This window comes from Lipophrys pholis (genome assembly GCF_963383615.2).
Source record: "Lipophrys pholis genome assembly, chromosome: 6".
NCBI classification, from domain to species: domain Eukaryota; kingdom Metazoa; phylum Chordata; class Actinopteri; order Blenniiformes; family Blenniidae; genus Lipophrys; species Lipophrys pholis.
In genome coordinates, this window is record NC_137629.1 from 2496516 (window position 1) to 2521687 (window position 25172).

General features: G+C 41.3%; 1 protein-coding gene across 1 annotated transcript in view; it reads right to left on the reverse strand.

Annotated features, from left to right (window-relative positions):
• Positions 1-617: 617 nt before the first annotated feature.
• Positions 618-25172, reverse strand: part of rxfp1 (relaxin family peptide receptor 1) — a gene marked incomplete at both ends in the record, with an annotated part of 30356 nt that continues 5801 nt past the window's right edge. Inside the window, 4 exons of the mRNA XM_080465537.1 lie at positions 618-1027; positions 2847-3065; positions 3150-3560; positions 12184-12413. Of these exons, the coding sequence (XP_080321663.1) occupies positions 618-1027; positions 2847-3065; positions 3150-3560; positions 12184-12413 (1270 nt within the window). The remainder of the gene's footprint in view (positions 1028-2846; positions 3066-3149; positions 3561-12183; positions 12414-25172) is intronic.

Genomic DNA, 25172 nt, shown 5'->3' on the forward strand with positions numbered 1-25172 from the left:
GTTCATTAATCAGTACCTCCACAACGGCTTTCAAACAAGGATGGTATTAAAAAAAAAAAATACAAATAGCTTTTGAAGCGCAAGCAAATTAAGACACGTCATGTAGGAATAAAAGACTTCATTGTACATTTTGAGATCACTGAGATGAATGAACCTGAATCATATTTAATTAGTCGCAGTGACACTTCCAGCATTACAATCCGTTCATACAGGCCAGGTTGGTCTGAACAAATTAAATCCTTCTCTTCAACCATTGTTCATGGAGTCAAAGTAAGCATGCTGCCATCTGACCGCGGGACGCACCAGGGTCAGAAACCCTCTGAACCGTCTCAGTCCTGTTGTGGAGCTCAGCACAGGATACAGACATCTAGACAGACCAAACACAGGACGACACAGGCTGAACCTCCTGCAGTAGATCTCCTCCACTGGTTCCCAGCTGGAGTTCCCACGAATCCAACATGCCTTGCACTGAGCCGAACGTACAGCACTGCTAAAGAAATGATGGAAGCGAAGTGGCATGATATATGAACACTACCACAGCTGTCCAGTGTGCTTTTCTCTTGTGCACACGTGCATCATTTCAACGATTATACACTGCTCCGAGTGTGAACGCCGCCTCACAGGAGTTCGTTCGTTTGTGTGCACGTGTGTGTGACCGTGAGAGACACTGTGGGTTTCTGTGAGCACACCGACAGCACCGCGTGCTGCTTCTGTTTTGTACAAACGGTGACGTCGTATCCCTCGTTCGCGTTCTCCACGGGGGTGAGCTTGGCCAGGGTGCGTTTGGTTTCCAGCGTGTTCCCCGGGGTGGCCCCTTGGCTGTTCTCCTGCAGAGGCCACATCTCCTGCCAGGTGAGTGACGGGTAGTGGGCCGGGTGGCCGCTCAGCAGAGGCCTCTTCTGCCTGTAGTTGGCCCACACCTGCAGGATGGTCTCTTTGAAAGGCCTGGTGGTCAGGGTGTAAAGGATGGGGTTAAGAGCGCTGTTGATGGGGAGGATAAAAACGACGACCCAGGAGCTGATGGTACCTGGAGGGGAAACGAGAGGGAAAAACATCATGAAATACACGGCCATCGCCACTTACTATGACACACAGCATGTCTCTGTGAAAGGTCAACACAAAATGAGCACGGACGATGCTAACAGCAGCATTTAAGATGCTACATGTCCTTAAAGGAGGTCAATGCAATGAAAGACGGTGAAAACAGCTTCAACACTCAACAGTTCAATGTGGATGCGGTACATTTAGGAATCCGTCACTGAGAAGTCATTTTGAGTACTTTCTTGTTTCGGCATTTGAATTGGCTTTAAAAAGTTTGTTGAATTACAGATGATAATGATTGTAGTCAGCTTGGGAGCAAAGCCACAGGACATATCCGGCGTGTCTTTACTGCAATATTCTCAGGGCAGAACATGGACACTGAACCAGAAGAAAAACAATTCTTTGGTTCAGGTAACAATAGGATAATAATAGCTCCAACACTCTTTTGTAGGTAGCTAATGTAGATTAATTAACAAAGCAATGATTGTTTGAAGCCTCCTTACACAAGAGACTTTTTATTCTAACTTTAGCATCAAGGAGAAGCATTATTGTAGACTTATCACACAAAACTGGCTATTACTGAATTCCTTGGAGTCTGATATTCCAAGGATTGCCATTTCCCACTGACTCAGTCCATCAGACGATTCAGAAACTTATCTTATATACTGAAAATAAATACAATATGTCACTGACTGCTTAGTTTGATTTGTTATAATCATCAGAATAATATTTTCTCAACTCAATATCTCAAGTTTTGTGCAAAGTGTTAAATTAGAAGCTTGTGCAAAATGTTGTTTATAAACTTTTAAAGAAAATATGGAAGACTGATAAGAAGGAAAGAAAAGTAGCATTGATAGTAATGCATCAGTGAAGCTGTTCTTGAGGAGTTGGCACGGTAAAAGCTTTTTGAAGGCATCACTGAGAACTTCAATGCTCAAAGTAAATCGTGTACGCCACAGGTTTGAGCCGAGAAGACTCAGGTAATCTGATGAGGAATGCATGATGTCTAGAACCACGTGAACGCCACGCTCCCCATCTGATCATATCCAGTAGTGATGGAAACACAAAACTCCGGCAGCTCATTTATAATCTGCATCAAATGCGCACTCTGGTCTGCACTAATCGGTGTGAATTAGTGCACAAGCTTTTGAAAACAGCTTCATAGGTGGAGCTTTTTGAAAATGCTCCGAATCTCTGGAAACAGGGAAAATGCTCCAGGTCACCACGGACATAGCAACTAGTAGTTCTGCACATGCTCAGTAGAGCCAATCAGAACAAAGTTTCCTCCGTGGTCTCATGACTCCCAGTCCATATTCTCCTGGACTTGCTACTTTTATTTTGACAGTCACCGTAATAACAATCCATCATGGTGGTCTGTCCACTAGAATGTCTGTGTTCTCCCATTGTTAATGTTTATAGCGTGTTGTTCTCTGTTGCATGTGTGTGTGGCTTCACACAACTACATTTCAACTACATCGTTTTTGGCATTTCTGCAATTTCCAAGTAAATGGAGATTATTTTCAAAAGATTGACGTGTAAATGTGAAACTTTTCTGAAACGAAAACACAAAAAACAATGCGTTTTCACTTGAAGCGTTGTCGTGTAATCAGGGCCACAAACTGCCCCAATTAAAATCACTTGCAAGTCTTTTGACTGAAACTCATTCACTAGAATGAAACCCAGGCTGACCACAGATGTTTGAAAGTGTTTGCTTCAGGGCAGCAGAGGGCTTTTTGCAGTCAGTACTCAAAATGAAGGCTTTCAGTGGCGTGTTCCTTTAAATGGTCGTAGCTCTTCTACTATACCGGGAATCTCCACCTGCAGCAGTGACAGAATCTTGAGGATGAAGATGGGGATCCAGCAGAGGGAGTCGGTGATGACGATGGAGAAGAACCTCTTGGCGATGGTCACCTCCTTCTTGATGTGGTTGCTGTATTTTGTGGTCTGAGTGCCGGTTCTCTGAATGTTGTAGAACATGCTTGCATAGGAGAGGACAATGATGAGGAAAGCCACCAGGTTGAGACCTACAGAAACATATTTGGTTAGATTCAGGTTTTCGATTTTAGTTTTGTCCAATGGGGGGGGGGGGCTGATAAAGGAATCCTTACCCAAGAAAATGACAATGGAGTAAACATGAGCCCAAAGTGTCTCTGGCTGCTCGGAGTGCAAAGGGAAACAGACTCCATTGGTCCCATAGAAGTTGCGAAATAAACCCTTACAAACCAGGGGAAGGAAGGCAATGATGAAGCCAAACACCCATATTCCAAGAAGGATGGTGACAGTTCGTCGCCAGCCGGGAGTCAAGTACTTGAAAGGGTAGACGATGCAGATATATTTCTCCAGAGTGAGGTAAGTGAGGAGCAGCACGGATACTTCAGTGGACAGCATGGCCAAAGAGCCGATGACCTGACACTGACTGCTGTCCATCCAGGCCTGAGCGTGTCGGTTGTACTCGCCTCGAAACTTCAGGTCGTACGCACCGATCATGAAGAGGTAGATTCCCATCAGCCCATCTGCACCTATAAAAACAACCAAAAATTATTTTTGATACTTTAAGAAAGCATGTCTGGAGTAATAAACGTATAGAATGACTCCCTTTAGGTGTGTTTATCTAGTTTTTACAGTGATTGTGTGTGTTCAGACATCCTACTTGAGGTGAAGTGGTCGGAATGTTTGCCTCATAGCAAGTCCAGTTTCAGCCGGTGAGCCTTTCTGTGTGGAGGTTGAATGTTTTACCTGTGTGAGTGTGGGTTTTCTCCGGGTACTTCCTCAGTCCAAAAACATGTCTTTGAGGCTACTAGGTGACTCTTTAAAGGTGTGAACAACCCGCGGGTGTGTCTGTGTGTTTTGCTCTGTGAGGGACTGATGATCTGTCGAGGGCAGGATGGTCAATAAATGGTGCCTTTGTTGGGATCTCACCAGTCACAGAAAAAACACTGCAGCCCCCATGCATGCAAATCCTCCCCTCTCAAGGGACACTGACTCTCCTGAACCACAACGCTTCAGCTTCTTGCTTCTCTTCCTGCACGATGCAGCCAACCAGTTAGCATGGAGGCGCTAACTGCAAACAGGAAGACCCGTTCCCTCCAGCCTGGACAAGAACCAAACTCCTTCATCAATGACATTAAGAATGTAGGAACTACTGGGCTGAGTAGTTAAACATTATAGAAAGCCCACAACTGTTTTATGAAGGTGTGTTAATTTCATTATTTCTGAACATCAGATTCCATTTTTAATAAAATGATTAACTATCTTTGATAATTATTAATAATCAATAACCAAACTGCCCGAAACTCAACATAACTGATGATCCATATGAGGTAAGAAATCTCTACACTTTTATTTCAACTTGCTTTTTTATAAAAAATTTTGCCGTTGTGGCACAGAGTATGCGTTATGACTGAAAATGACTTCAATCTCATAAACAAACACAAAGCCAATTTTATCGTAACAGTCTTGTGCAAAATACAATGAAATGTCTGAAAAAAGATTTGTTTCAAACTCCCCCTGACATCATGGCTTTGAGGCCAGTTAGATAGCAACCAGGGGTCTATCTTTCATGGCAGCATCACCGAGATCTCAGCTCGGGTCTCAGAGTCGTGTTGTGTCCGCTACTCTTAAGAAATCTGTGAAATAATCATGTTTTCTTTCTTTTCTTTTAAATTTTCACAATTTGCTTGCTGGTTTTGGCCAGATTGGAGCCTCTTGTGGGCCAGTTTTGGTCCCCGGACCTTGTGTTTGAGACCCCAGGTCTCGGGTGTGTCCTGCCTTAGTGCAGAGTGAGTTGGGATCAGCTTCAGATCTCCACAGCCTCGGGTGGACAAAGCACTGTAGAAGATGAATTCATGGGCTTTTCTACTCGGGAGACAACAATGTATGTATATGTTTGAACCGTTTGAATGCATTTTCATACGTTAACCAAGCAACCAACAATGAACAAATCCAACCAACCAACTACTGACATACAAACACACTTAACCACCAACTAAATCCAACAAACCCAACGGCTTGTCAACCAACCAGCCAGTCCAACAACCGCTTAAAAAAAGAAACAACCCATCCTACCACCAAATAATCAAACAACCCATCCATCCATCCATCCATCCATCCATCCATCCATCCATCCATCCATCCATCCAACCATCCATCCATCCATCCAACCATCCATCCAACCATCCATCCATCCATCCATCCATCCATCCATCCATCCATCCATCCATCCATCCATCCATCCATCCATCCATCCATCCAACCATCCATCCAATCATCCATCCATCCAACCATCCATCCATCCATCCATCCATCCATCCATCCATCCATCCATCCATCCATCCAACCAACCCCTAATATTGTTTTTGATTCACCTAATTTTTTCTGCTTGGGAAACTCTTCATAATGTTTAATTTCACTTTGAATTCACAGCAGGAATTCTCTGAGGAACTCACCACAGTCACCGTTTAACTTGTGACTCTTTGACATTGAAGCGACTCACTGATCAAAACCTTTCAACAAATAGTCACCTAATACTGCCATTTATTTGTGTTAGTATATGTCAGGTAAAGATTAAAGGTGTAAAAGATCAACGTTGGCCTTTGGCTGGGATAAAAAGCCTCACAGGGGACGTTGGCACTCAGTTGCAGGAATATTGCATTGGATTAGTAGCAACAAAGGAGCTAAATGGAAAAAAAACTGTCTAAAAGAAACAATCACAAATGCAAGATAATCATCAAATAATCCTCAGTTATTCTTTATTCTTTAATAAAACTTTATCTGGCAACCCACGATACCGATGCTCGGATCACTGCAGGTGACAAGGAAGGAAAGAAGCACCAAGAGGTGAAAAACTCTGTAATGAAGTTTCTCAATGATAAAGACATTCCCTTGGACAGTAGAAATATAGCTGCATGTCACACTTTCCCACAAACGCAAAACAGGAGGTCAAACATCAGAATCCGAAAAGAAAACATAAAGCTTGCAAAGAAACTGAAGGACACAGGAGTTTATGTCAACGAGCATCTCACAAGGAAAAATGTGGAAATTGCAAGAAGGGCAAGAATCATGAAGAAGGAGAAGTACATCCAAGACACCTAGACAACAAACTGTAAAGTATTCATAAGAGTCAATGGTGCACAGAACAAACTGTAAAGTATTCATAAGACTCAATGGTACACAGAACAAACTGAAGTGATTGCTGTCAGAGATATCACTGATCTTGAGAAATATAAATGAGAAATGATGGATTAGATTAGAAATGTCATTATCTGTTTTTTGTTTTGTTTTGTTGTCGTTATCAAGGTGAAATGTGTGGGAAATAATACTTAAAAAAATTATGTATTATCTTGGGCTGAACGATTAATTGCATTTGCGATAATATCGCGATATGATAAAACGGGATTTTCTAATCGCAAGGGCTGCCATTTGACTGCTCACGTGATCTGGTCACATGACGACTTGCGTGTCATGCGCCCAGATATACGTCGTGAGTGAGTGGAGCAGAGCAAAGCAGCAGTAATACTCCTTATGAACATAATTCGAAACGGCAGGTGGAAATAACTCAGGCCATTACGGAGTTCATAACGAAAAATATGAGGCCCATTCAATGGGCTCGACATTAAGTACTGTCCCAACGTCCGGGGTTGGTAAAAGTTTTGCTCGGGCAAGTGATTCATCTGCCCACCTTGCCCCAACGGGCTCGTGGTTTTCAGGGATGGAGCCGATTCGATCCGGGATCGGGTTCCGATATCAACATAATTCACGGATCAGAAATTCCAGATCCAACCTGCGGAGATTTCTGATCCATGAAGCCTCGTCTGCTTCACTGTTACTGAAATGATCCACAGGGTTTCCCTGCTGCTGCTCTGCTCGCTGGCTGCAAACTGTGGACTGGATTTCCTGAAGGGAGGCGGGTCTCAATGAGATCAGGAGGAATGAGTCAGGAACTCCATTCCACTGTTTGCAGCCAGCCAGCAGGCTAGGGAAGTAGCACTGTGCTGTCCAACTTTTCATGACAACAAATTGCTCTTTGGATGGATTATATACTCAAAACACCACAAAGCAACGCATCAACACGGATGTTAGCAAATCAACACAGCAACGTGAACGTTAGCAAAGCAACGCATCAACGTGGACGTTAGCAAAGCAGTTGTACAGCGAGGCGGCGCTCTATCCACTGATTTTGAAGCCCAGTAGGAAAACTAAAGACAGTGCACGGTCTTTAGGTAAAACGTGGACTACTAGTGACAGATGTGACTGATCATTTGCCGGCTGTTGCAATGCTTGAAATGAATGATCAGCTTATTCTTCAAGACAAAGTACAGGTTCATTATTCAAGAGTGAAAACACCAGAAGCAATTGCAGCTTTTAAAACAGAACTTGAAAGGAACTGGCAGGAAGTTTATGTGAAGGATACCAACGATGCTCATAATGCATTTTTGACATTTTATGATAAATATTGTCCACTAAAGATGGTTATACAAAATTCTAAAAAGATTGGGAAGACATGGTTAACAAAGGGGCTGGAAAAAGTTTGCAAAAATAAAAATAGACTTCACATGGAATTTATAACGCATAGAACAAAGGAAAGGGAAGATAAGTATGAAAAAATATAGAAACAGGTTAACGTCTATTATGCGTTGTCAAAAGAAGATGTTTCATGAACAGTTGCTCCAAAAATAAAAAAGTAATATCAAGGCTGTCTGGAATGTAATTAATGAGGTGATTAAAAAAAGATCAAATAGTTACTTTCCAACTTCAGTTGTTAAAAAGGACAGATCCGTGACTGAGAATATTGAGGATATGGTTAGTGACTTTAATGATTACTTTGTTAATGTACGTCTGGATTTGGCAGAAGAGATTCCTCCTCCAGGAGCAACAGATGAACGTTTTGATTTAACGTTCAATAAATGTAACTCAATGTTTCCCGGAGGACTCTGTGAGAGTGACATTCTAGAAGTTGTCAGAAAATTTAAAAGCCAAAAATCTACTGATTATTTTGATTTAGATGTCACTCTTAAAATAAGTTTTCTTTTGTGTCCTTGAACCGTTAACATATATTCGTAACAAATCACTTCTAACGGGTATTTTTCCAGAAAAGAGGAAAACAGCCAAAGTGATTCCAGTTTATAAAAATGGTGATAGGCAATGTGTTTTATATTATAGACCAGTGGCTTTACTGCCTCAGTTTTCAAAAATTCTTGAAAAAATATTTGTAAATAAACTGGATGCTTTTATTGAGAAATATGATTTATTGAATGAGCATCAGTTTGGGTTTAGGGGGAATCGCTCAACATCATTAGCAGAGATGGAATTTGGAGAAAACATTGCAACAACTCTAGATAACAAGATGTATGGTTATATATGTAAGCGTTTGATACAACTGATCACTCATTACCTCTAAAGAAATGTGAACGTTATGGCATAAGAGGTGTAGCTCAGCTTTGGTTAAAAAGTCATTTGAATAATAGGTTTTAATATGTCAGCACTAATCATATTAAGTCTTATCCTAAAAGAGTAACCTGTGGAGTTCCACAAGCTTCAGTACTGGGACCTAAGTTATTTTTACTTCATATTCATGATATTTGCACAGCAAGTGATGCATTACAATTTCTAATGTTTGCTGTGACACTAATTTATTTTGTTCTGGAGGAAACCTTAAGGAATTGTTGAAAACAATAGAAATAGAATTGAATAAATTAAATACATGGTTTACAAGTTATCATTCAATGCAAGTAAAACAAAACTTATGTTGTTTGGTGGAAAAAGGTAAGATGCTGAAGTAAAACTGGATTTAAATAACGTTGAAATTGAAAGGGTTTATGAAACTACATATTTAGGAGTAATAATAGATGACCAACTTCGTTGGAACACGTAAAACAAAAACTGTCCAAGTCTATTTCTGTTCTTTAGAAAACTAGAGACTTACTGAATAATAAATGTCTACATTTATTCTACTATTTACTTGTGCTGCCTTATATGACACATTGTGTGGAAATATGGGGAAATACATATAAAACTAACTTGGATCCAATAATAAAATTGCAGAAAAGAGTAATTAGGATCAGAAACAGAGCTGGATACCGGGATTCCACCAATCAACTTTTCCTAGAATCATCCATATTAAAATTTCTGGATATTATACATTTAAAAATATTAAAAATTATGTTCCGTGTGATGAATAATAGCATTCCTAATGTCTTGCTGCTTTGAATATTTGAAGGTCTTTGATCTCAAAAGCTTTTGAGCCCATATAGGACTGGAGACGAGACCCATCAGCTTCATGTACTGTCATTCATCTCTCTCATATCCATCACTTTCATATTTTTTTTCCAATTGCAAAATCTATTACTCCCTCCGAACTACAAACCAAGCATTAGCAGACTGCATCTCTTCACAGTGGACCTTGATGAATTCAAAGCTTTGCCAAATTGGACTTTTTCAACCCGACACATGACATGTTTAAGGCGCATAGTTAAAATCTTCCATCTCATATCCAGAAGTTATTCAGCAGTCGATATAGGCTCAGGGGTTACTGGGTTTTTTGTTAAAAAATAAGGCAAGAACAAATAAAAAAAGTAGATGTGTTTCCATAAGAGGGATTCGTCTTTGACAACTTTGCCGATAACTTAAAAACATTGGATACTCTTAAAACATTTAAAAGGCGGTTAAAGCTCACCACCAAATATCAAGCTCAGGAAGGACGAGATTAAAAGTAACTGTGTTCCTTTAGAAGACAGTTTATGTTTGGTTTCTCAGGAAACGCAAAGAAAATACAACTTCTTGTTGTTTTGGTTCTTTTACACCGATTGCAGAAGCTTTAAGTATTTTCTGTACAGGGTTAGGCAATGTAAGTTAAAGTTCAGCATGAACCCTTCGTCTTCCTCTGTTTCTTTCTTTGTTGTTGCATTTTGTATTTAGTTGACCGAATAAACTATTACTACTACTACTATAACTACACAGAGTTATCAAAATTAAGTTCATGGCTTTTTTTCGTATTCTTCATACATATGTATTAGTTACCATTTCATGATAAGCCCCACACGGTATAAAACTTCAAAGCTTCCATGCTTCATGTGTCTGAGGCCAAAGGCATTACGGACTCTTTAGTAGGAGTTGAGGCTTCTCCTTCCTCGTCTTCACCTCTTCAGTATCTGTGCAATCATGTAACACAAACACCAATGTAAATGGTAAAATAGGTCTCTCTCTCTCTCTCTCTCTCTCTCTCTCTCTCTCTCTCTCTGTCTCTCTCTCTCTCTTTCCACAGTCGCTTATGCTTGCTTATGTAGATTGATTGGGTTTTTCTCTAAGAGTGCCGATGAAATGACTTTGTTGTATTGAGCGCTATAGAAATAAAGTTGAATAGAACTCGTGTCGCTTTTCAACTGCTTGAGTCCTAAAGGAAGCGGCTGCTCAAGGTTCAGTGTCTTGCTCAAGACATCACTCTCAAACCTCCTTTTAAAACCCGCAGTGACACTCGCAGTGACACTCGCCGTTCTATTGAACCGTTGACGCAAATCAAAGGACGACAATAAAGTTGTTTATATCCAAGTCATTTTGCTTCAGTACATACAAATACAAAGGCCCTTCTGAGGTGTGTCACTGTATGTGTGTATGAAAGAATCTCTAAAAGATCGTCTGCACACAATCATCTCCCTGCAATTCTCACACTTGAAAAGTTCAAGAGGTTGCACATGAATAGAATCTGGTTTGAAGTGACCGGTAAAAAAGGATTCAAACCCCCTGACATTTATGCTCTGCTGATTGTCATTCAGTGTAATGTCATGCAAAGATCTAAATGCCTTCAGCAGAACAAGGAGACAACGTCTTTGAATCTGGCCAAGAAGGTTCGATTGCCTGGATCGACTCTAAGGCCCCGTTTACACGACAACGAATTCGAGTGTATCCGCAAAACTTTCTTCACTTTTGGGGGGTCCGTTTACACGGCACCAGTTAGCGGATGCACTGTATCCGCTAAGTTTTTAATCCGGCTCCCAAAGTGGAAAGATTCTTTCACGGCGCAAATCCCTCCTGCAGAGACTGCCTGGCGGCTACATAGACTGTTACTGCGCATGCACATCTCCCCCTCCCTCCTGCTCATCCAGTTGTAAACAAACATGGCAGCCGCGTAGTGGTACGACTCGCGGTCCATATTCTAGTTTCATCGTCCATATCAGTAGTTTAATAGTTGAGACTCTCCCTGATATCATCCGATGTGTCATCAGTCCATTTTTTTTTGCGGATTAGGTGTTGTCACGTGAAACGTTGTCGTGTAAACAGGGCCTAAAAATCACAATCGATTCAATGGCAGCTAAAAGCCTGTTTACAAGTTTTCAAGTGAAAAAACTAAACTTGTTGCATTTTGAGTGTACTCCCATTGTTGATGTCTAGAGTGTATTCTTCTCTGCTGTGTGTGTGTGTGTGTGTGTGTGTGTGTGTGTGTGTGTGTGTGTGTGGTTTCCTTACAAAGACAATGATAAACACATGATCAATACTATTGAGAGCCGAGACATAAGTTGCCTTTAGTTTTGCTCAATATAAATCATCTCTTGATAAAAAGCAGTTTTTTTACTTGATATTTGATAAAATACTGTTGCTCCGTGTCACTTTGTCTTTCCCAGCTTTTGTCTGGATATCAAGATTACATTTTTCAGTAAATGAGAACGACAGTTTTCCGTTTTCCTTTTCCACTAATTTTGTGAGGTGAAGGATGCTGGACACAACTAATAATATAATAATGTCCAATAATGTGAAGAATCTGACCATTTTAGATGTAATAAAACTAATAATTATTATAATTTTGCAGTGACACCTGGAGGGCCGGTCAAGCAGAGTTAAAGGGCCGCATGTGGCCCCCCGGCCTTGTATTGCCCCAGTCTACACTAGACCACCGGCACACTCCTGATCATGTTAATTCTGACCATAATTTTCTATACATGTCACTTATATCACACAAGCTTGAAAACGCATTTTACTCGACCAACAGTGTTTCCCAGATAACACTGATTCATACAATACTTTTTTAAGCTTGTCATATAGAAGTGACATGCTTTTAAAATTACTGTAAGAATCAACGTAATCTAGAGTGTGTTTTCCGGTGAGCGTTCCAATTCCACACTCAGCCAGTAACCGTGGTGTGGTTTGACTTACAGCAGAGGGAGATGATGCACATGGCGTGGAGTTTGTTCTCCGAGCGGATGTACGACCGCATGCAGATGACGAAGATGTTTCCAAAGCAGGTGGTGGCGGAGACGACCCAGACGAAGACCCTCAGCACGATGTTGGCCAGCAGATCCTCGAAGGACGAGATGCCGTCCGTGTTGGGCTTGCAGCTGCGCACATGAGGAGCGTAGCCACAGTACTGGAATTTCTTGAAGTAACTGTGATAGTACAGTTAGAACAAAGGAAAAAAAATCATGTTACGTTAGGCAGAAATGGTTTGGTTTGATGTACAGCTGAGAGGAGTTTGATAAACTGAACATGTCAAAGAAATGACACAAAAGGAAATGTTTAAGAGATTTTAACTCATAATTTCATTGTGATCTGAAGTAATGACAGTGCTGAGCTGCGTTCATCCCAAAAAGCTGATTCAATTTCCCTTCCCTTTTTCAAACTACTACTTTAAAAAGTGCAACAGTACTCATCACAGAAAAGTTTCTGCTCTGCAGTTTTGTGGGAGAAAAAGAAACATGACCTGTTCACAGCATCTTAATACAACTTCAAACTCTCCGGTGAAAGTAAAAGAACCATTATGTGTACTTTTAAAAAAACATTTATCCTCTCTCTAGGCCGACTCACTTGAAAGCTCTTTTACTGACTGAGAAATCCTTTACATTTATTACATTAGGCCCCGTTTACATGAAAACTTGCCAAGTGAAAACACAAAACTGTCATTGCTCCATTTTGGGTGTTTGTTTACACGACAACGGTGCTCAGTAACTTTTTAAAAAACAGCCCAGGCCGAATTTTCTGAAGCCACTCGGGCTTTCTCTCGAAGTAAAAGTTCTGCTTGTGTGCATGAGCACCACCGCCGTGGTCAGTAGTTCTTCTACTCAGTAGATGGACAAGAACGACCAAGGCAGAATGGAGAGTGTCAGAACTCCCAGTCCATATTCTAGTTTTAGAGTTGATGGTCGCCCCGCTGTGATAATCAATCACAAAGCTAGAGACGACACAACGTACACACTGTTTGCAAATTGAGGAGGATTGAACTGCAATCAAACACATGAAATTCCTGCACTTGTCCATGTCAAACAGGCGAAGGAACACTGAAAGACACACAATGACGTACTTACATGTGAGTCAAGTACTTGAGAGGCTCAAACATTCGTCGCTGTATGTTTCCAATTTCTATTCCCTCTATGCTCCTGAAGCACATAAAGACATATTGATTTTATCTTGGTTCAAAGCTTCAAACACATACAAAGCACAGCATATTGATTTTTGACTCGACACTATTAGCAGAGTTAAAACAAATATAACCCTAAATATCAAATGTTCTTAAAAAATAGATCTCAAGCCCTCGATGGGAAAACAATCCATGAAATTCTCTCATGCCGATACAGATTCAAAGCTTTTGCCTACATGTGAAAAGCACAAAGGACCGACAGTGACCCAACACTGAACAGATGCTTTTTGCTTTTCATTCAGATTGACTCGTTCATCAAGGTGTAGCTCTTCAAACTTCTATTAACATACAACATGTTCAGTCTTCTGTGCTTTTCAATCATTTGTACTTACAATGACTTTAATTTGTGCAGCTTGTCGAAGTGGTCGACTTGGAGTTCCACAATGGGATTGTACGATATGTTTCTGTTCGGATAAAAGGAAAGAAAGAAACACTATAAAAAAAAAAGACAAAAACAGATTGATATCCTCTGATTTATCGTCGTGTTTAGCAGGACACATACATACAGGTGGATCTCAAGTGCTAAACTTCATTCTTTTTATACCGTGCATCCAAAAAGTATTCCCAACGCTTCACGTCTTACACATATTTTTATTTTCTACTTTATACCAAAATAGATTGAATACATTTTTTCCCCCACAAAATTCTACACACACTGTTCCATAATGTTTCTACAGCTTCATTGGAGTCCAGCTGGGGTAAATTCAGTTAATTGCACTTGATTTGGACAGACATGCACCATCTATCGCCCCCTGGTGGACGGTGCAGTCAGAGACAACCCAAACATGAAGCCAAAGGAAATGTCTGTCGATCTCAAGACACGATCGTCTCCTGGCACAGAACTGGACAAAGTCCAGAAAAACCTAAAACATGTTAATGTTCGTCACAGAAGGCAATATAATCTAAGCACCGAGTATACATATTTGTGTTTGGTGGATTAGTTCGTGTTGGAACAATCCTTCTTGGGAATAAACATTACATCATTGGAAAACCTGACGATTTCCATTTTAAATTGTGCCTCGTTTGATGAAACATCCATTTGTGAAATGAGCAGCAGAGCTGAAGATGTTGGTTGTGCTCAAAATAAAAAACTGCCAAAAAGCTTTTCTTTGCTGTTGACCTTTGTAGAGTGGATGAATAGAATGAGAAGAAACAGGAAGTGTTGACGATTTAAATTCCAATTCTTCCATAAGCATTCGTCACAAGTTGGCTAAATGTGGTTCTGTGGGAGTACTCGAGTATATCAGTGTATGGAAGAAATATTCCCTCTTCCCTCTTGTTAATGTATGTGTAACAAGTTAGTTATCAATAACTGGTCAAAGCTCAGGATTTTTAAGTTTGTATTTCCTCCCTCTCCCATGTATCTGTATATTCCATGTATAATTAGTACGCACACAATTAAAAAAAGGCATAGTTTATATATTGTGTGATATATGTGAAGAAAACTATTGATTTAATGTGGGTTTTTTTCAGATGCTCCTGCAGAACAAGATAAACAGCACGTTTACAAGATGAATGGCCTAAAGGTTTAAAACTCAACCTGTAACTCATAAATTACAGTTTTATAATCCTACATCATCCTCCACACTCTTCAAACTCTTCCTATAATAATAATAATAATAATAATAATAATAATAATTATTATTATCATTATTGTGATATTTGTGGGTGTAAAAAGTGCTAGTTCCCCTTTCGGACCTAAAATAAAAAGCTCCTCCTCCTAAAACGGCTTTCCACAGCCGACAGTATATTCTGATCTCCCCTGATACCGCTACACCATGAAACCGCGGGGGCGCACAGTTCTGCTCCGTTCTGCCCCCTTGGGGTTTCTGTCTTCTCATCGCAGGTGTCAGCAGTGGCTCAACAGAGGTGAGATTAAATCTGTGTGAACAGCCTGAGGACTGCACACACTCGTCTGCACCTCGCCGTGCTTCAATCGCGGCTCAGGCTGGTAAAAAACCTCCCAGCGGGCAGTTTGAGCTCGACTCTGGAGGAGTGGGGCTTGTTACGCTGCTGCTGCTTCTGCTGCTGCTGCTGCTGCATTGTCGCAGGATGTCTGTGTGTGTAAGGGTTCAAGGCTACATTTACCTGCTGCAGTCAAAAGTAAGGCTGGTGACATCGTGTTTGCGTTCACCCGTTTTTAATGTCAAGTACAGGGCTGAACGATTTTGGAAAATAATCTAATTGCGATTTTTTCCCTCAATATTGCGATTTAATATGCGATTATTTTTTCAAGGTCCTCTTCTCATGTATTTTTCAACAAACACAAGCAATAAATCAATCTGTATTATAAGCTAGGCTTATGTTAAGATAAAGTCAAATGAAGCATGTATTAATATGAAAGACAGTTTATTTATCTTCTACTTCAATTACAGTTGTAAACTTACTAAGTACTGTGACTTGCAGTCTTGCAAGCGTTCACCACAACAAGCCAACCGCTTGTCCATTGTGCTTATCAAAGCCGTAAACCCAGGCTTGGTCACTATACTAATGCAGGGCTGGACATTCAGGATTTTGAGTGGTTTGCTCATCTACACTGCAGTAGGGAAGCACTGATACACGCTTTTTCACTTCCGATCCGATCCCGATACTTAAATTTGTATATCTGCCGATATGATTCCGATAGCAAAGCTCTGTTTGCTTTAATATTATTATTATTATTGTTGACTTTAAATGAGGCTGTAATAAACTCCTCTCTACAGTAATGCATGAAATGTACTAATGTATACATGTATTCTCTCAAAAGACAATTTGAGGTTAGTATCAGGTCAGAAAAGGAAGCAGTACAAACTATTTTTGTTCCATTTGGACAATGTGGGGGTCTGTGTGACGTCATCATCTCATAATAAACTAGTTCTATCTTCAGAATGACTTTATTAATTCCTGGGGAAATTCTTTAGCAAGGCAGCACCAACAGCAGTGCTTCCAGCTCGACCACAACACAAATGATTGGGACTGAGTTCTTGGGAATGAGTAGGACGCAGCTTCACGGAGGTGTGAATCGCGTGCTGACAGCCTGGAGGAGCTGCTGGTCATTGTTTTGATGCCGCGGTCAGCGCCGTTCTCCTCGGAGAGCTGGTGTTTTAAAACTGTGACGTCTGTTGACAGAGCGACCGCCTCACTGTACAACTGCTTTGCTAACATCCACGTTGCTGTGTTGCTTTGTGGTGTTTTCAGCGTAAAATCCGTCCAAACAGCAACATGTTGTCATAAAAAGTCGGATAGCACAGTGCTACTTCCCTAGCCTGCTCGCTGGCTGCAAACTGTGGAATGGATTTCCTGACTCATTCCTCCTGGTCTCATTGAGACCCGCCTCCCTTCAGGAAATCCAGTCCACAGTCAAACAAACACGCCGAAAATATAGTAATTACATGACATCTTATTGTATTCGCACATTAAAAAATGTTCGAGTCTGAAGGAAAGGTGCATCTAAACATCACAAATATATGTATTTACAACCACTGATTATTTCATCAGATGGGCACAGATAGTTGATTATGCCGATAATGTTGGATTCAGTAAGAAAACCACAACTGCTATACACACACACACACACACACACACACACACACACACACACACACACACACACACACACACACACACACACACACACACACACACACACACACACACACACACACACACACACACACACACACACACACACTTATACCAAAGGACACAGACGGTCTTTTGCAGGGATGCGTCGAACCTTTAGCAACTCGCTGATACCAAGTACCGATGCAAGCACTTAATAAATGAAAGGAAATGTAGTTCATACTCTATTTACAAATGACACGATGATAGGAAAACCTTTAGAAAGATCATTTTGCATAATATGACCCTTGAATCATGTTTGGCATGTACCCTGGTGTTGTACGAACTTTCTTTCTCCTCCTCTTCATGTTTTGTCAGAACATAATTTACTGTCTGTCTTACGTTTGTTATTTTCATGAATATTAAAGGCTCTCCGCAGTGCAGACGCCACTGGTACATTGCTGAAACATGACGTCACGAGTCACGAGTGCGAGTACTCCATGCAGTATCGGCCCTGATACTGGTATTGATATGGCCATTTGTTAGACAAACTATAAACCACGACGGCCCAGAGATCAACGTGAAAAAGTAGATTTTCATTAGACATACAGTTCACTCCGGAGAAAGGATTCCTGTGATCTGTGTACAGAGTAAATAACTGATGTGAGATCTGGGACAGTTCCAGCAGTGGAAGCTGTAAACAGCCACTGGATAAACACTCATGCATTCAGAACTGTATCTGCAGAAATAGAAACTCACAGTTGGAGCAAATCCTCCAGCAAGACAAAGAGATTAGGCGGGATCACCTCCAGTCTGTTGCTTGATAGATCTCTGAGTGTAGACACAAATCCACGTCAGTATCCCCCCAAAATAACAACAACAAATATACACATACAACAACCAAATCTGACAGATGCAAACTAAACAGGAGCTGCACCTTCTGTGTTTTATTCCTGTGCACTGTGGGTGGGTTGCGCAACACACACACACACACACACACACACACACACACACACACACACACACACACACACACACACACACACACACACACACACACACACACACACACACACACACACACACACACACACATACAGGCTCCGATGCGGCCAAATCACCAAGCAAATTGTAAAAGTTTCAAAGAAAACATGTTTTTTAAACAGATTTCTTTAAAGTAGCGGAGACAACACAACATATATATATATATATATATATATATATATATATATATATATATTAGGGTGGTCCTTAAATATGGAAGTTTGAAATTCAAAGCTCCAACCCATGAAAGTTGTCGGATTAGCTGAGAAAACTCTCCCCGTGAATTTTTTTCTCAATTGGACAACCTTTACCCCTCCCTCAGTGACCTTTAAATTCCCCCCCTCCAGCTCCTTGGGGCGCTCATAATCTGGGAATAAATACAACATATAACAATTAAAATTAAAATGAAAATTAAAGTTTTAACATCAGAACTGATATCAAGCAATTTAATCTACAATTTTACATGTATGAAAAAGGACAAATATCAATGGTGATGAAAATTATAAACATTCAAAAGTTCAAAACATCATTATATGACTAAGTAGTAAGTATGCTTGTATTTCTGTTTGTTCTAAATGTGAAAACAAAATCCTTAAATAAAAAGCAATATTCATATTCCATATCCATTATCCAACTTTCAGTCTCTGTCCCAAATATCTGTTTATGTTCCCTTTAAGGCTGCTAAGCCCGTCTATTGGCTTCCAGCTTAGTTTTCCTCGGTCGTCTGGATGGTCGTTGATGACCGCTATCTGCTGCATTAAAGCTGCTGCTGTCTGGAAGTCTTCACGCTGCTGCCAAGCAGCAGGATCAGTGTCAAGGAAGCCCGTCTTCCAAACTCAGCTTCTGGAAGAATTGTCGTGTGTTGGTTGTTGCCATCCCTGGCTAGCTCAGTTGGTAGAGCATGAGACTCACAATCTCAGGGTAGTGGGTTCGTGTCCCATGCCGGGCGCCACCTTCCCGTGGGCTCACCACCTACAGGAAGGTTCTTAATTGGTGCAATGTGATCTGGGTGACGGTGCTCAGACTGACACACCCACGAAACCGGATGGATGGTTGTTGCCAAGTCTTTCAACTGGAGTTCAGAAATAGCTTGATTTGGGAGTGTTGGGTGCTTCTCTGGAGAGTCATCTCCCACTGTGGCATGAAGTGTGGTGAGGATTTGCCTCTTTTCCTCCACTGTGACGAGGGGGTCAAAAAGTGCCAGAGCTACAAGCTCCTCTGAGAGATAGCACAGCACCTTTGAGTTTGTTCAGGGCTGCCTTTGCTAAGTCCCGGCTGGATTGAGGGTAGGGGTATGCCATCAAATTATTCAGCAACTGAAGGTCATGTCTTGGGGCGGCGGCGGCATCTGGTGCCAGTGTCCATGCTTTAGCATACAGGAGACATACGAAGACAGCGATTTGCCGCAGGCCCTGATCCTCTCTTGCTGTGAGCTTGAATAGGCTCCGGAACATCCATACCTTCAGTGCATAGATGGCTTTGGACATCCACCTTGCATGGTGGATGGGTCCTGGAGCTAGGAACGTGATGAGATAAGGCTAAACTTCAGTCTCATTGAGGGAGGGGTAAATGTTGTTGGAATTGGAAAAAATTCACCAGGAGAGTTTTTCCAGCTATTCCAACAAATTTAGGGGGTTGGAGCTGAAAAAATATTATTTGGAAAATTTACCCTTCTGGAAGGACCACCCTAATATATATATATATATAGCATACATTGATTCACCGATTTATGTATCCAGCAAACTTTGTGTATTAAGTAGAATAAAGACATTTAAAGGTGTTTATAGGCACATGCCAAACGAAAGTAATAAGTAAATCCAGTTAAACACACACGCACTACTCGACATCGCCGTGATGTTTTCCTGTAAACAGACTAGAATGAAATAAGCTTCACTTACAATTCTCCGAGTTTCTGGAGGACAGACAAAGCCTGCTCGTGTATACGGCTGATCCTGTTACGTTGCAAAACCCTAAGAAGAAACAAAAAAACAGCTAATTCATAACCAATCAAATATAATGAACTCTGGATTGTAGAGAAACTGTTTAAATCATAGAAGCACATACGTACAGGACTGTCAGCATGCTGCAGGAGTGGAAAGAGACATTTCCAATTCTTTCAATGAGATTTCCCTCCAGATCGCTGCAGAAGAAGGTATCAAACTCATCAAAAACGCTTGTCGCTTAAATGCGAAAACAACTTCTGACATCTTACTTACAGCCAGTTGAGTCGGGGCATTTCTCTACAGATGTCCTCCAGGTCCGTCACAGAGTTGTTCAATAAAACCCTGTCAATCAGAGAGACGCCACCATCACTCCCAGCCGCACTCCGACAGGTCAGCACAGCAAAGCCAAACCAAAACAAAAGTCTAAAACTCACAGCAGAACAAGAGAATTTAGTCCTGAGAAGGTCATTGAGGACATCTGATGGATGTTGTTGTTCTCTAGAATTCTGCAAGAAGAAGAAGAAAACAGCTTCAGCCTCGTCGGCGCCGAAATGAGACAGAATCAATAGACAGTAAAACAAAGAAATGACTGGTAGGAAGCAGACGTACAACCACTCCAGCTTGTGCAGATCTTTGAAAACTCCCGGCATCAGGACCGATATGTGGTTGTAGCTCAGATATCTGGAAAAAGGAAAGACCGATATGGAAGAATGTCTGAACAAGATGTCCTCAAAACAGGTTTAAAAGAACGATTTTCAGACTCTATATGTAGAGGGCAAAGGTGACAGGAAGAGGAAGGCACAAGTAGAGGGAGAACATACAGTTCTCACAGACGACAAGGTCAAATACATACAACGCAAAAAGAAATCATCATTTGCGTGCATCAAATAAATCCTCCACCAAACTGCAAACAGATGGACTGGAAATTCAGTTTTTTAGGTCTGCTTCGGTTCGCTCCTGCTCCGCCTGTGCAGTCGTGACAATAACCGGACAATGGGACTTTGAAAAACTCATTCATTCTAGACATTTCCACATGAAGAGAGGACCCAACTTTCAATCAAAAGAAAGAGAATCTACTCATGTGTGCACTGTAATCACGTGGTTGAGTCGAGCTCACGCTCACTGTTCCTACAGCTCCACATTCAGTCCCCCCTGCCGTCAACTCGAACAGCCGGAGGCTCTCTTGAAAGTGGACATGTCAGGTAACCCTGCTTTTAAAATCTAATGACCATATTTCACCAGGGAATCACACTTGAGTACATGTTGCATTGATCAAAAAGTACGTCATGGCATTTAAGTCACATTAATGTTCCGCGTCCAGAGCAAAGATTTGTGCTGTGATCACAAGCCTGGCTTTAAATGGCCTGTAGATTACAGAGGGAGTAGGAATAACGATAACGACAAAGTTTAATCTCGTTATTTTGTATCTAATTTGAATATATTTGTTTGCAGATAATCAGCTGGTTAACAGTCTCATTGATTGCTGTGCAGATCAGAAAAAACAAATCAAACTTGCAAAATCCTTTTTTTTCTCCACAGGAAACATTGAGAATAATTCTGCACTGGCTGATGTCTTCAACTATCTGAGCAATCATTTCGTGTCCTCTGACACGGTGAAAGTCAAGATGAAAATGAGTGGAATCACATAAGAATGTGGAGCACACCCAGTAAACTCTGCATCGTGTGTGTGGGAGGAACCACAGGACTTTCCATTAGTTGATAAGCTCATTAAAAGAAAAGTTTCACATATATATACTGTATTTCTTTATACTCAAATAAAAAACCCTGCTTTCAGGTTTTAGCCAAATTTAAGTATTCAGACATGGAACAACTGTAAAATCATCAAGGAACTTAACAACAATCATCACACATCCAGAGACGGAGCAGCTGGAAGCCGCTTTCAGAAATCTGCTTCAAATTCACTGAGAGCAGCGAGTTACTCTGACGGGGAGTTCGTCAAACAGCCTCTGTTGGACTCTGCAGGACGAAATCCCCCAGGAAGAAAGAATCAGTCTTTCTTTGACACTTAGTGGAAACAGGCTGAAGGTTCTCATGTAAAATACAATATATTTAAGCTTCTTATCCTAAAAGGACCGAGAACATTTAACCTTAAATTATCGTGGATATTCTCACTGCGAGGTGAGATACAGGATCAGAAATGGTACATACATTTAAATCAACACAAAAGCATCCATACGCTGCATATTTTCTACTCAGGTCCATGAATATTTACACACAGTTCGAGCTCTGTACACCACTGTAATGGTGAAGTGGATTTAATCGACAGCCGAGTCAATCAATAGACCAGAATCCAAATGAGCAAGCGTTTTATTTCCCCTCAAATCAAACTGGAAGTGAAAACGCTGCACAAGAGACTTGCAAAGCATCACCAGGCACCAAACGCAGCCTGTAGGAAAGTCTACAGGGGCCACCGTTCATAATGTCAGTGATTCCAGAGCATTTACAACCAAATATTATATATTAGAGTTACTATCAAGTGTATGATTATATTAGTATATTAACTTTGTTCCAGGCAGAATAAAAAAAAAAAGAACATATTTTTTAATATTGATATCAATAATAATAATAATATTAATAATAATATTAATAATAATATTAATAATAATAATAATAATAATAATAATAATAATAATAATAATAATAATAATAATAATAAAAGCTGCAAGCAGCCTTCAACGGGTCCTTGCACACCCACGCAACTCGTAATGTGTGTCATGTCGTGGTTTTGTGATGGTCCGCCACATTTCCTGTTTCCAGCAGGTGGCGCTATGCTCAAACAATGTATTCGTCTTATGGCTGTGATCAGAGTTGGACTCTCATGCAACGTGGAAAGTTTCAACCGGAGCATGTTAAAATACAGCCCGGGCGTTTCTGTGTGGAGTTTGCATCTTCTCCCCGTGTGTGTGTGGGTTTACTCCAGGTTCTCCGGTTTCCTCCCACAAACCAAAAACATGCATGTGAGGTTTACTGGCGACGCTGAATTGCCCCTACATGTGAATACGAGTGTGTGTGGTTGTGTGTCCGTGTGTAATTTGCCCTGTGATGGACTGAAGACGTCTTCAGGGTGAATCCAGACAGGATATGTTTAGTCAAAGATGGATGTATGGATGTATGAATGTATGGATGTACGGATGGAAAATAGACAACATTGCCACACGGTCCATAGATGAGCTACCGATAAGCAAGATAACGCCAACGATCTCACTTACAACACCGGCCAACATTACTGCAAGTGCACCTGGACAATTTCAAAAGTCAAGCACTATTGCAGTATTTTCCATAAGAAATGGAGAGAACAGCGGGACCATGTAGAAGAATTTCCGAAAGAATTCTTCAACTGCCAAAGCCTTTTACTAACAGTGCCAGCTTTTCCAAAGTTGCGGCTACAGAAAACCTAAAGGACCTTTGGTGCATCAGCCTTTGTAGAAGAGGACAATAAACTACCAAAAGAAAAGAACGATTTGAGCAACCAAACTGGAGACCAAACTAGAGCGTGTGATCTGAGCGAAGAACCAACAGCCGAGAAGAGAAGAGGAGGACGTTCAGGCAGAAAGCTCTGAAGCCGACAGGAAGCTGCAGGAGACAGGCAACCCACTTGGAGAGCTGGAGCAGGCTTATAACAATCAGGTAGACGAGGCCAAAGAGCAACCAGACTGTGAGACCAACGCTAATGCTCTGGAATCGTCAGTGAAGAGCTTCACAAAGGCTCTGGAGTGTGTCCAGAAAAGCACAACATGGAGAGCTCCATGACTGACAAAGACAAGCCGCAGATTGAAAAAGCAGAGGACAAAGACACAAAGATACCAGAAACCTAGGAACCCTTGTTTCTCAGAGTGGATGGAGAGGCTGGAGAGATACAGGAGGGAGCGACTCGAAAGACTAAAGAGGCAGGAGAGAGGGGGAAGTGAAGGAGAAAGGCAGGAGAGAGAGAGAGGACGGAGAGGCAGGAGAGAAGGAAGAAGGAGAGGCAGGAGAGGACGGAGAAAGAGGGGAGGCAGGCTGGAGAAAGAGAGGAAGGAGAGGAGGAAGAGAGAGAAGGAGAGGCAGGAGATACAGGAGTGGAGGGAGATGCTGGAACGAGAGAAGAGGGAGAGACATGAGAGTAAAGAGGCAGGAGAGAGAGTCGAGTGAAAGAGAGAGGAGGCAAAGGGAGGAGAGAAGAGGGAGAGACATGAGAGTAAAGAGGCAGGAGAGAGAGTCGAGTGAAAGAGAGAGGAGGCAAAGGGAGGAGAGAAGAGGGAGAGGCAGGAGAAAGAGAGGAGGGAGAGAGGCAGGAGAGGGAGAAGCAGGAGAGAGATGAGGGAGGGAGAGAGGCAGGAGAAAGAGAAGCAGGAGGGAGAGATGAGGGAGGGAGAGGCAGGAGAGAGAGGGGCAGGAGAGAGAGAAGAGGGAGAAGCAGGAGAGAGAGATGAGGGAGGGAGAGAGGCAGAAGATCCACAGAAGTTTAAAGCATGTGATGAGACAGTCTGCATAATGGCTGACAGGAACTGTTCTGAGGTCTGGTACATCGGAACTTGCTGAAGTAAATAGTTTGCTGTGTGTGATGAAGTTTATTTCTTTGTAAAGAAGAGGTGAAAAAAAAGATTCTGCTGTCAAAAATGTTGGTCCGCACTGGATTTTTTGTCTGATTTCCTTTTTGTGTTTTTCTTTTGTATTCATGGATATATTGCAGTTTACTCATTCTGGGGACACTCCTGCAGCATACATCCCCAGACAGCACAAACAAAACAAGTCTAATACATGGTTCTGCATCACAGGGTTAAGGTTCTACGTAGTACATAGCGTCAGTGGCATTTCTATATAGAAATCCTTGGTGGGGCGAGATTTTATTTCAGATCTAGTGACACCACAGGATGCCAAAGTGGGTGCACAACCTTTCAGCCACAACATTATGACCACCATATAGGTGCTGATCCCGCAAAAAGGTTGTGCACTGGAAATAGTTGATTCCAAAAAATATAAAAAAAATTCAATTGAAAAAAAAAAAGGGGGGGCAAAGGAAGTTTTTTAACCTGGATCTGAGGCCAGGCCTTTGGTGCTCGGTCTGTAATAATACATTTTTTTTAAAAAAAAACTTAATAAAATAATAAGAATAAGAATATATTTTATTCAGGACACTTAAGGTCACTGTACAAAGATGGTGTTAAATTACAGTTAAGAAAACATGGTAATAAAAAAAAGCT